Consider the following 13,226-nt stretch of genomic DNA (forward strand, 5'->3'; position numbering starts at 1 on the left):
AGCCTGGTCCTCTGAATGGGCCACTGCTTTGTAATACTACTAAAATATGAAGACGTCGCCTAGACATCAATATAGAACTGCTCAATTTTCAGCTTTTCTGATTAAAGTTTTTGATACAGAAGCATTTCAGCACAGGGATTTAATCATTATAGCTAGGACAGGATCAGGAAGAAATTCTTCACAGAGAGGGTGATGAGGCACTGGAACAGGTGGCCCAGAGAAGCTGTGGATGCCCCATCCCTGGAAGTGTTCAAGGCCAGGCTGGACGAGGCTTTGAGCAACCTGGTCTAGTGGAAGGTGTCCCTGCCCATGGCAGGGGGGTTGGAACTAGATGGTCTTTAAGGTCCCTTCCAACCCAAACCATTCTGTGATTCTATGACAGAAAGCAATGCCAAGAACAAGCACGTCCCCAGCAGCGGTAGCTGCGGAGCATGTACCTGGTACCCTTGGAGTGCTCAGGTAAGTTTTCTGCTCAGACCAGTAGATGTACCTGCAGTCACAGTCATCATTTACTGGCCTATGAAAATTATATTTTCAATTCAGGATTTATAGATTGCTAACTGAAAATATACAACTGGCAAGCTAAATTTACAAAGTAAAAGTTCAGAGTATTGAGAGACACTATAATGGTGCAAGGTTTGATACGGTGAAATTTTCGTGGCAGGATACCAGTTTCACAGAAATCTCCACTAGAATACAAAGTTCCTTCATAATTTATAAAAAAAACCCCATAAAAATCCCAGCTGTTGGCAGTTGTATTCATCAAATGTCTGTTTTCCTTCTGCCTTTGTAAAGTTGTTCTCACCGAGAAAAATGTGGAGCTGGTGCAAACACATTGTTCAGAAAGCCATGAGTACCTCTTCCACTTGCACTGCGAGGTTTCGTGTGCCAGCTTCACCGTGCTGGCAGCCACACGTTACACTACTCCCACCCCCACTGTAAGCGGCTCTCCAGCAGTCTTCCCACAACTGATAGCCAACCTCCCAACATAAAGAAAACCAAACCATCTCTGCTGTGAACAAATGTGTCCATAGCGCTTTCCAAGACATCACCCGTACATGCAGAGATGTATGTAACACATCAAGGCTTCCGAATGTGGGATTAAAGGCCTCCTAGGAAGACAAACCTGAAGGGCACGCATTCGGCCACTGAGCCCACCCAGGCAGAGCCAGCGGGGGAGCAGCACTGCTGCCTGCCTCCGGGCCCAACTGCAGCGCTGCGGCCAAGAGGTCCCAACGGTCACCAACGCTGGAGCAGGCCACGGGATGGGCTCTGGGACTTTGTAAAGCTGGTGCGTGACATCACTGGGCAAAACAAATAATGTCTGGGGAAATTTGTACTTTTTTTTTTTTTTAAACCTTGTTAATGAGTACATATAATATATACATATATGTGAAAAATCTTCAGTGAAAACGAGTGTCAAAGATCAGCATTATTTTGGTAACTTTGAAATGAACTAAATAAAATTTGACCTCACACTGCATCAGATCTTCATTAATACAGCCTTGTCATTGAGGGGAAACGACAAAATCATGTTAAAGGTGGGTAAAAAAAGCAGTTTAATAATATTGAAGAATGTTTCTTTAAAATTTTTACTACATTCAGTGTCATGATGCTGAAACCAAGACATATTATTCTCAAAATACAGTTTTCTATTAATAGTCTAAAAAGAACTGACTTTAAAGTCTTCACAACTTCTCATAAAACTTGGTTAAATACCTATGAATGAAGGAAAACATGTCTTCAGAGGCTGACATTACACCCTCCTTGTGCTACCTAAGACTGTATTCAAAACAATCAAGCTTTGTTCCTTATCAAGCTCAGTTACTGGAACTGAGACCTTACAATATAGTGCAATTTATTTATTTATTTATTTATTTTTTTTAATGGCTGTGATTTAAAGCATCTGGTTAGTAACCAAGTGCTCAGGAGAAACATTATTTTAAAATCTGGCAATAAGGCAGAATTAATCTCTATAAAACCACCTAATCCAAGATCTTTTAGATAAAAGAGACAGTCCAACCGACAACAAATCAGTCTTCTGAGGCAGTCCTGAAGAACACATGCTTTCCCTTTACATACATTTTCTTGCAAATACTCATAGATTACAAAATACTGGAAGAAAGGTATGAGAGGAAACCTCCCAGTCTGGCTCTGTTGGCCCCTAAGCCAGGGATTTATCCTGCTCAGGTCCTCAGCCTATGTTCCAAAAGTCCCAGATGAATGGATCCTTCTCAGCTCCTGCCAGCTCTCATGCCCAAGCCTTAGGGAAACTTACATCTGATAACACCAGTTGCATCTTCTAAAGCTTAAGAAGTCAAATAGGCAAATCTTTATTTATCCATAAGATTCAAGGCTCTACTAGGAATTTACTGTGTCAAGACTGTACAGAAGGAAATGGGTGAGACCATGAGAAATGAGACATTATTTCAGCTGCGGTTACACTACTCTTTCCAGATGGTGTTTTGTACTGGAAGGCACAGCAAGAAGATACCTCTCCAGAAGATACAGCCTGTTAACAACTGGCCCAAGTTATTGGGCCCTGCAGAAAAGAAATCTGGCTGAGAATAATGAGTGACCTGCAATACCCAGGACACTGGAGTAGAGGATCTAGCAGACCAGATACATTTTGTCTTTTGACTCTGTTTCAGGCTAGCTCTAACCTTTTGACTTTACACTCTGTGACTAGACAGTTTAATCAGTAATGAAGCTGAAATGCTTTGATGAAATATTTGTAAAAACAGGAAAAATTACACTGCTCATTGAACAAAACAATCTCTTCAGGGAACTCACTTCACTTGCAATGTTCAGTCAGCAAAATACCATGGAGAAATAAATATGTTCCACGTCATAAAACCCTAGCACTCCAATACTCAATATTAAATTAGCCAACACAAACACAAAAGGTAGTGTTAGCCACAGACGTAATTTATGCTTCTGATAAGCCAGCATATATTATTTACATAGTCACATTTTTTGTATTTACAAATATTATAAAAACATAGAACAAAAATTCAAAGGATTAATTAATCCTATTATTATTTACATCACAGGCACCTTAGGACCAGGGTCCTAATTACAATTACTATTTACTTGGCACTTTATGTGCATTTTTACTTTCCCTTTAAATAGCTCTCCCTAACCTGAAAGGTTGGACTTCAGATAATACCCATCAAACCAGCAGGTGAACCCAACATTCACGATAAAAGAAAGGATGAAGCTAAGCAGCGAGTCTAAAGCCCACATTGTGAGCAATAATCACAGTTTTCCAGATGCCTCAGCATTTCAGTGATATCTTTTATAAGCACAGGGCAGAAAAAAAATTCTTTCCTTTTTTATCTTAAAATGTGTCACCTTTTTGGATTAGCTAGGCTGTATTAAATGGGCTTACAAATAAACCTAACTCTTTTCAAATGATGCAAATCTTGAAGCATTGCATGCATGGGGGATCCTGCCACTTCACCTACATAGCTTGGCGTGAACTTCCATTTGTCAAAATTCAAATCTGGACTCCGCAGGAACAACAGAATCCCCTCCTCTGAAGGCACTGCTGTAGCACTGCGATCAGCGATAACAAGAACAGGAAAAGAGAACTTCAGTGCATACTTAAAAAAATAAAATGTTATAAATATACTAACAAGAACATTTGAGTGCTGGCTGCTCCCCTCTCCCCTGTCCTACTCTCAGGCATCACAGCTTACTTAAGTGCTCAGGTCAAACATGAGAGTTTCCGCAACGTTTCTAAAGATACCAGTGAAAAGTAAGATGCACCTGATAAGTTATTAAACATATTGTGAGGCTTTATCTCTACACAGACCTTAATGCCCCACTGCTACTCAAAGAAGCCAAGAGATGCTGCAAGATATGAATATGTTAAAAATCTATCTTTAAGCATTTGAAAGTCTTGGCCAAGGACAAAGTTCAGGAAAGAAGAAAAATGAGAGGGCAATTACTCACAGTCTGTTTTCCCTATAACTTACTGAGTACCTCAGACCATTTTAGAGAATGAACACATTTATTTGATCACGAGTGTCCCACAAGTTTTGTGTAACTGCTTTATATCACTTATATGAGGGAAAACTCATATCTCTATGCAATGACACAAGTTTTACCTCACACACTTCCCACACTTCCCACAGACATTAGTAGCATGTCAGAAGAGTCTCGTTCTGCGGGACCTACTCCAGTTATCACCCTGCACGGCACCGTGACTTGAAACCCGGCAAAAACCTAAACCTCCTTATTCCCATTAGGTCTAAACTTTCAGACGAACGTTTCAGAACAAGGAAAAGTGTTCCTTGTTCCACCGCTCAGCCAGTCTCTCAGCAGGCTGCTGACTGCATGGGCAGCCCTACTCCTCGTATCACCCCTTCCTACTCACACGCCCCTGCACATCCTGTGGCCAAGGCTTCCAGATGCAAAGCAAGAGGAAGAACCATCCCTTTTCAGCAGCCACCTACCACCAATCAAGGAAAACTGCACCCTTGCTTACATACTTCGTAAAACAATGTTTTGTATGAAATTGGAGGTTTCGGTACGAGCAGGTTTCTTCATCAGCTAAGGAGGTGGGATCTCTTGGGGGAAAAGCTGGCGCTGAGCACAACACAGGGAGCAAGGAACACAGAAAGCACATTAGGTGTGGCTATTAGGTCTGGTCAAAGATGGGTTGAATAATTCATGGTTATCTCAGGAGAGAAAAGGACATGCACGCAGACCCTTTATGGTATTGCTCTCTCTGAGGGAAATACCTATTTATTTCCAAAGGCAAGCAGTAAGTGTCTTTATGGCTCACAAGTCATTCCTTAAAGACAAAAAGCTGGACAATATTTTATGTTTATTTACTGTATTCCTTTCAGTTTCTGTAAGCCAGATGGTTGCAAAAGTTACAAATCTTCAAAATAGCTTGTATTAAAACCCCAAATAGGGGCATCTGTATGACAAAGTATTTAGTGTCAACAAAATCCGGTGTTGCTCTGACAGAAAGCCATTTTTACGTTTTATTAAACCAGATCATGTACTTCTTGCTGCATAACCTGATTTTTTTGTATTGTTATATTAGTAAACTCATTTCTAAAAATGAGATAAAAGCTTTTGGCTGTCAATCAAGGAAAACCAAAATTACCTGAATGACTATCATGAACTATGACTAACTTCTTCCCTTCTTTCAAAAGAGACAACTTTAAGCTACCATACTTCTGCTTTAAAAATTTGTTTTCTTGGCTAATTAGCTTTATTTTTAATGACCTCAAATCTTATCACTTCTCTTTTTTTTACCCATAGAGTGGAAAATACCGATCATTTCATCTTAATATGGAAAAATGAGTGATACTATCTACCTATTGCTCATACTGAAAGAAAAACTGAAAGTCTCCTAACTCCTCCACGTTTCTATAAGCAAGGGTTGTAAAATATGTGTGTGCTGTTTGCAATTAAAAGCTTACAGAAAAATTCAGCATGAAAAAACCAAACCATAGAAACAATCTGGCAACAGCCAGGTTTCTACCTCAGTGACACCACAACCTAGCGAAGTGATCCATAAAGTATCAGCTAGTGTCTTCCTCTATCACACCGTCCGGTTCCTGCTCCCTCCCCTGCTCATGGCCTCAACTCACTGGCAAGACTCTTGCACATAGCACTTAACTAATTTCATCCCTTTAGGAGCCTCCTGCATCCGTTGGAGCAGCTGTTTTCCTTCATAACCCTACCCAGCCAAGCTCGCCTTGGCAACGGCTCAGCTAAATAGAGTGCTCTGGACAATTGCCTCCTGCACCAGGATGAGCATTTAAAGATGTGGTAAGAGATAATACTGAGAGTATTGTTAGGCGAAAGGGCCATGCTCAGGTAACTGTCTATAAACAGAGTGAGGGGGAAACTGCCTAACCCTAAGAACTGGAAAATATGAAGCGCTCTGCTTAAGGAAAGACTCCATACTCTAACATGGACAAACACACAGAACAGTCACTGCAACACTGAAAATGTAATGTTATGAAAGAGACTACCAAAACGAAATTAATCGTTTCCTTATGCCTTTCTAATTGCCTGCACTTAACTTGTCTGTCTTACCACTGGATCACATGTGCTTCGGGGGCAGGGACTCACTGAATGGACAGCATTTTGAACTACAAAACTTGCAAACCTCTCTGTACAGTAAATAATTCACAGTAACACTAAAGGAAATACTGTAAAGTAATTAACAGTAACACAAAAGGAAACAACTATTTTTCCAAAACCAGATTGCCATTATGCTTATTTTTAGAAACTAGGTTTATGGCTCTTTTTTACCTAACACAGAATTAAGCACTACAAATTAGATTGCTGTTAAATATCTGGATTGCCGTTAAATATCTGGATTGTCCTCAAATTTCTAGAGCAGATAATTTGTCATGTAAGTCTTGCAGCAGTGACAGGCTTGTGTCTTTTCAGGATACCATGCATCAACCTTTCCAGTGCTATTTGAAAAGCATCTGTAAGATTTTGGGAGGCTGTATGTCACTGTTGCTTTCTTTTTTACCACATTAATCCTTGAGACAGCTCTGATGAATCCACAAGGAGGCTGGACACCCTCTGTGAAACTTGCCTCCCCATGAAAGCTCCTCTGCAAAACCAGAAGGGACCCCCTATTACGTTCATCCATAACTTCCGCACATGTTCCTGCCATTAATACCATGTATTCAGCACTCCAGCCTGCAGCAGCAGAAAGGCTTTGCAATCCAGGTAGGTGGAGGCTGATAGAGGCAGGTGGGATATGCAGAGCAAGGCACAAGATTATTATCATTATTCCAACTGATATATTGACACCTATGAGTTTCAACATCTTGCAAATTCTGAATTATAGAATTGCCACTGATAGTGCCCTCCACTACTCCTACTCCAATAATAAGGGCTCAGGTGAGGATACTCTTCTATTATTGACAGCTTTCCAAATTTGCAGTGATTTTTGAAGTAGTTAATTTTATTTATCCAGATCATTTTCCTTCTTGGGAACAAACTGGTCCTCACTGCCTAGAGCTCAGGTAGACTGATGCAATGCAATTAAATCTTTCACACTCTTGCAAGTAAATCTGCTTTCAAATGAGTGCACAGCTGCCAGTGTGTGCTTGATATATTTATTTGCTTTGAAATTATTTAGCTACTATCACTTCTTCAGACAGGTCATCTTCTGGATGCCAGTAAAGTCTCCAGAATCCTATGCATTTTGTCAGAATTTTAGAGCTCCTAAGAAATTTTTAGTGCTTGCATTAAGAGTCTTCATTAACACTGTGAAGTTGCATACAGTAGCTATGTCTTAAAGTGCTGGAATTAAAAGTCCTAAAAGATTTTCAAGATGACAGTTGAAAATGGCACATAAATCTTCTGTTGCTTCAAAGTGACTCTATTTATTACAAATACAATCTCCAAAATCAATATTTGAGCACAATAAAAACACCTGTTTGCCACTCTCCTTCAGCTGCACAATGGACTCACTATCAGTGTTCTTACCCTTATCCAAATGCTCTCAGGAACATTCTGGAGACACTAAAAAAATTACCTAAGGAACAAAAAAGTTTGACCTTTCAAAGAATAACCTACAAGGTCAGTCTCATGGCCTGTTGCCATTCATATATTTTCAGCTTATGAACATATCTTAGCATCAAATTCCTAACAATTGAATTACTGTGTTTTGCTTGTTCTCTTTCTTCCAAAGGTGTATTTATCTTAGACCCTTACACCTTCCAAAACTATCCCAAAGGTGTATTTTAATTTTTTTTGCAAAGCAAACCTATGGAGTGTAATATTTTATTTCCTTGAAGTTTTTACCTTCCTTCAGAATGCTAGGCAATATTTTCTTGTCTTTTATCTTTCAATATTTTGCATGAAGGAATTAAAGAACTACCATTTGTCCACTTTAATTTCCAGGAACTAATAAATAAAACCTTTCCTGGGTATCTACAAGGGTATTTGCTTCACTGGGGAACAGGATAAGAAAAAAACTTTTCCAGAATTTTTTTTTAATACATTTATATGAAATTAGTTTGTCCTTTTCTTCCAGTTTTTAGGTAAATTTCAACCTATGGGAAAACAACTGTTACTACCATATGTTTGGACCCTATCTCATGGTGGATCTTTTCCATGAGGTAAGTCTATGTAGTTCATCACAAAATGACTCAATAAGCTGCTTAACTGGCAATTATGTTTGGTTATCAGTCTTTCATAATGCCATCCTTCCCCTTGTATCTCCCAAAATGCATACCAGTCTGGCCAGTAAATGATCAGCCTCCACTGACTCACTTCAGTGTTTAACTAAAACTTATCAGCACATTCTCCAAGTAACAAGGGAAGTCACTTGTGATTCAGCAAATGCATTCAAAATATTCTTTGGCTACGTCGTAACAAAATTCAGATATTCTAATTCCCTTATCATAGAGGCTTGTAGGAAAGGTCTGATCAGCTTTTGCGTCAAGATCTCAACATCCATCAAAACAGAGTGAGAACTTGAAACAGATTCTGCAAATGCCATGACAAAAAGTATCGGTTTGTTCTTTACATTAGGTAGATATTTTATAATCTTGACAAAGGAACTTTTATACCTAATTTAGTGGGGAAAAAAGAGAAATGTGATATAATCATCCCTTTTATCTGCTAAGGCACTGTAAAAATGGTGATTTTGAATGTTGCATTTAAAAATTAGTATCAAACTAACAGCTTCCTCACACACATTCTCACATGTACGTGCACAAAGACACAGGCTCTCCTAGTAACTTACCATTTAGCTCAGTTAAGTCATTCCCCTTCCTCTTAGCACCTATCAAGTGCTATCTCATCTTCATGATTTTAAAATTCTTGTAACACATTTTGCTTTATTTTCATGAGATTTCTCTCTCATTCTTGTGTCACTCACTTCAGATGCTGAAGTTACTTTTGCATATTCTCACTGATGCTGTTGTTTCCAATTAAATGCAAATTCAGTAAGAGTTAAAATTGTGAGTCTTCAACATTCCTAAAGATCTGACTGTGGGAAAATAGATTAGCCTGGTAAGGGACATTTCACATTCAGAATTCATATCACTTTCTGGTTTTAATGACTGCAACAAAATACATTATTTTATGATATGCATCTGTACTTTCAGGAAGCACTATGAAACCTATCTTCTCTCCTTGGGTCTAGGTAACTGGGAATAATGAATTTTGTCTAATGCTCTCCAGCATAGAAAGCAAATGAAACAAAACAAATACTTGCAAATAGGTTACAAGAAACTCTGTAATCTGATGGTGAAGCAAAACCATGCCAGTAGTTTCTGAAGTACTCTGTACATTTAATTCATCTTAGTTAGTATGGATCACTAACTGGTTATGGAAAGAATTCCCTAAGCGTGGTGATTTGAATTCCAGGTAAAAGACAGCAGAAGCCATCAGTGGGCAGAAAGGTGAGGCTGTGTTATTTCTGACTAAAAGAAAAATGACAAGACACCTGCTTCAGAAGACTTGGACTAAAATAAAATTACCATATTCTATGGTAGGAGTATGGAGGAGACCCCGCTGTTTTCAGAGCTCTACAGCAAAGACTCTGACTCCACATTACTTCAACTGTATTTCTTTAAACTGTGTGTTAAAAACAGATAAACAAACCCACACAGCCTGTCTGCAATGAGCTTTGCAAACCACAAAAGGATTGCAAAGTGACTGCTTGTTAAACACTGTTTCTTCAGTGTCTCAGATTAGTTCAGACACAGCATAAAAAAGCATCCAAGGAGAAATGCCAAGTCTTTTTGCATTGAGATGCCCCACTCTCTAGAGGCCTGGGTTTATGTAACTGTTCACAGACATGAAACATACCACAGACAAAAAGAAGAAAATGCAATAAATCATCTGTGGTGGCTGGAGAGTAGAAGGACAGGGAGATATACTAGAGAATATACTGACAAACTCCACACTGCAAGGTTGGGAACACTGATCCATTCATTCAGATCATCAGCTCAGTTACTATAGAAGACAAACACCCTTCCACTGTGGGGGCAGAGGCAGCAGGAAGAAGAAAATGGGAAAAAGCAAGCAAATGAAATCTCTTATTGAAACCTCAGTAATTGTCTCCTTATCTATGCACACTGAAGAACACAGATCCACTTGGAGACCAGCCGTCTCAGAGTTAAATTAACCTGGTCAATAAAGCGTAAAGTGGACAAGAACAATGTCTTAAAAGCCATTTCCATGATCAGAAACACTGTTAAACACAAGAACATTCTAAATCAGGCAAAGCCAAACAGTTTTCAAGACAAGCTAAGCAAAATGCCATTGAAGGCGAGACATTAAAGGATGCACACAATTTATTTTTTTAAATTTGCAGTTTGTCTTCCTAGCAAATGTCTGATTATTTTGCCTGAGTTGCAAGCATATTCGTGAGGACAGAGATGATGTCCTCTCGGATTGCAAGTGACTTAGTATACAGCAAACACTGCCCCAGATGTACTTCCCAAGGTTTTTGGCTTTTTCCGCCCAGGTGCCAAATTGCTCAGTCAAGTAAAAATTTCTTATGAAACTCATCAATTATAGAATTCCTTCCTTTACTTTCATATAAGCACAAACAACAGCAGCACTACTGTGCACATCACAATTCATCTTCATCATGCAAAGTCCACAGCTTTTTCTAGTTTGCGGCTTCCCCCCCCCCGCCCCCAGTACTCACGTCCAGCAGACAAACACATTTAAACAAACTGTGAAGTCTCTAAACAAGAGCAGGAAATTAAGTGCACCTAAACTAGAATCCATTCTCTGTAACATGGTGCACAGCTCTTCTAAAAGAAAACCAAGTATTTACTCATCATCCTACTGTGAAGTTTTTGGAAATTTAGTATAAATCCTGGCACTGTTTTTTCCTTTCTAATCTTAAATAATTTCAAGTAATTTTAAAGAAAAACCATAGATCTAAAAATAGTTAATTTAATTCCTGGTTTATATTTTTTTTCTGCTTTACTGTAGCGTTAAGTTGGCTATACTTTAAATAAACGTTTCGTTCATTAAGTTAATTTAGTCATGTTATCTCCAACTAACCCAAAAAATCTAGTTCCTACGAGGAAGATAACTCACACACCTAACAGAGATGTTCAAAGCTGCTGTTCTTCACTTAACGTTATTGAGGTATGGCTCTAAAGCACAAGAGGAAGGGGATGTAGTGCTTTCTGAAGTCTGTGTCAAACTAGCACTGTTTTAGGAAGGACGCTGTCAAAGGCAGATAGGGATTTTATGGCAATTGAATGATGTCCATTTCAAAAACTGTATCCCTTCTCATAGGAGAAAATATTGCTTACCTTACTGATAAGGGTGACGACATCACCTTCTCGGATTGTGAGTTCATCATCATTCTGTGCTTCATATGGAAATATCACTTTGCAATACTCCTTGGCTGAAATGAAGAACATACAATATGATAAATTATCACTTTATAACAACTGCTTCTCCAAGGGCGAAGATCTTCCTAAAATGTCCCACAAGTGTCTCTTCTGTTTTCTTGCTGTCTTTCTCTTTGTATTTTAGACCTTCATAAACAGTATAAAATATTTAAAAAACTGCACATCATCCAGGGAGTCAGCTCTGTAGCCCCCCGAACCATTACCTCAAATGAAATTGCTCCAGATGGCAACCTGCCACAAATCATTTCCCTTGGAGTAAGCCTATGTCTGACACCTGCTTCAACAGTTCCACTGCTATGGCCTTCCACCAGATCACATGAATTGGAAGCATAAAGGACCCAATAGGTTGACATAGCTTATCTACCCCTGGTGTGCAAGAAAACAGATATTTCTGCATCTACAAAGATGATAAAATAAGTAATACATTAATAAATGAAAAGGTTTATGGTTTGATTTTATGATCTTAAAGGTCTTTTCCAATGTAAATGATTCTATGATTCTATCACAAAACTTTTGTGCACCCAGCATACAAGAAGAGTTTTGAATATTAGTAAGTTTCCTCTTCCCTTTACTGTCTGTATATAAGGGCATCATCTCAACTTTCATCTGGAAAATACAGGAGCCAGCACTCCTACTCAGAAACCATTAAAAGCAGTTGTCATGAAAAGAAGTTACTTACAATGTGTTGCTGTGCAACAGACAAGTATGTCAATGTGCCTTACAAATAAAAAGGGAATATGTATTCCAGCTGTTCAATAATGCATAAAAACATGTGATACTCTATAACAGCAGGTTTAAAAAGACCAAAGAAACACACAGAGAAATTACTAGACCCTTTGTAGAAGGCACGCGACTCTGTAGAAGTGTTCTCCTCATTTAAATGTCTCAATGTTGATTACCTCTACCTCTAGTTAATGGGCATATTCGATGCAGAGAAATGGGTACCTGCAGGACACAGAAATCTAAACTAATCTGAAACAACGGGACCTATTTCTTTAGACTTACACTAAAGAGAGCCTGCATTATCACACTTGTGGGTATCTGAGGCTCCACTGAGGGGTCAGTTCAGCTGCCCAGACACTAAGTACCATTTCAGAAACCCGTGGGTAAGACACCCATGTGGTTGGCATGATGCATAACCTATGGAAGAGCCAGGTCCCTCTGGCCCAGCAGCTGGAGGCAAGCCAAAATACCCTGGGATGTCTCAAACAGCTCCCAGTGCAGGCTGCTGAACTGAGCCCTCAGGGCTGGACCTGGTATGTGGACTTAGATTTGGGCACCCGACGTTAGAAACCAACCATGTCAGTGCCTACAGTCGATGGAGATCAAGTCAGTGAAGTGAGCGAAGCCTTGAGAGCTGCTCTTCACCCCAAGAGCAGACACCTACATTTGATTAGCTGAATCACACTCTGAACTCCCTGGACAACACTGACAGATCTTCACTGGGGCCCACGGAAGCCCAGACACCAAACTCGCATGGCTGTAATGAAACTTAGGCTCTGACGCAGAAGCTGCATCCCAAGCTCTAAGGTTTAGTGACAGGAACATCAACCTTAAATAAGCAACCAACGCACGTGCAGGTGAAGGCACAATCAGCCTGAGAAGTGAAACAGTTCACGCGCTGCCGCTCAGAAATGGCATGAATTTTATGTGGCACTGGCTCAAGTAAACAAGAATTTCTTAGACTTCACAGATTTATTTTCCTGAACGCAAAAATTTAAATATATCTACAGTCGTTAGCAGTTAGTTTTCTGTCCCAGCCCTGCACTGGGTCTGGCTGGGATGGAGTTCATGTCCTCCACAGCAGCCCACACGGTGCCATGACTTGGATTTGTGACTGAA

The 13,226-nt window shown here is 39.6% G+C and overlaps 1 protein-coding gene across 1 annotated transcript in view; it reads right to left on the bottom strand.

Annotated features, from left to right (window-relative positions):
* Positions 1 to 13,226, bottom strand: part of SH3KBP1 (SH3-domain kinase binding protein 1) — a 111,442-nt gene that overhangs the window by 41,595 nt on the left and 56,621 nt on the right. The window contains exon 5 of the mRNA XM_010148425.1: positions 11,283 to 11,377. Within this exon, the coding sequence (XP_010146727.1) occupies positions 11,283 to 11,377 (95 nt within the window). The remainder of the gene's footprint in view (positions 1 to 11,282; positions 11,378 to 13,226) is intronic.

Source organism: Eurypyga helias, unplaced genomic scaffold (assembly GCF_000690775.1).
Source record: "Eurypyga helias isolate BGI_N326 unplaced genomic scaffold, ASM69077v1 scaffold5463, whole genome shotgun sequence".
Classification (NCBI taxonomy): domain Eukaryota; kingdom Metazoa; phylum Chordata; class Aves; order Eurypygiformes; family Eurypygidae; genus Eurypyga; species Eurypyga helias.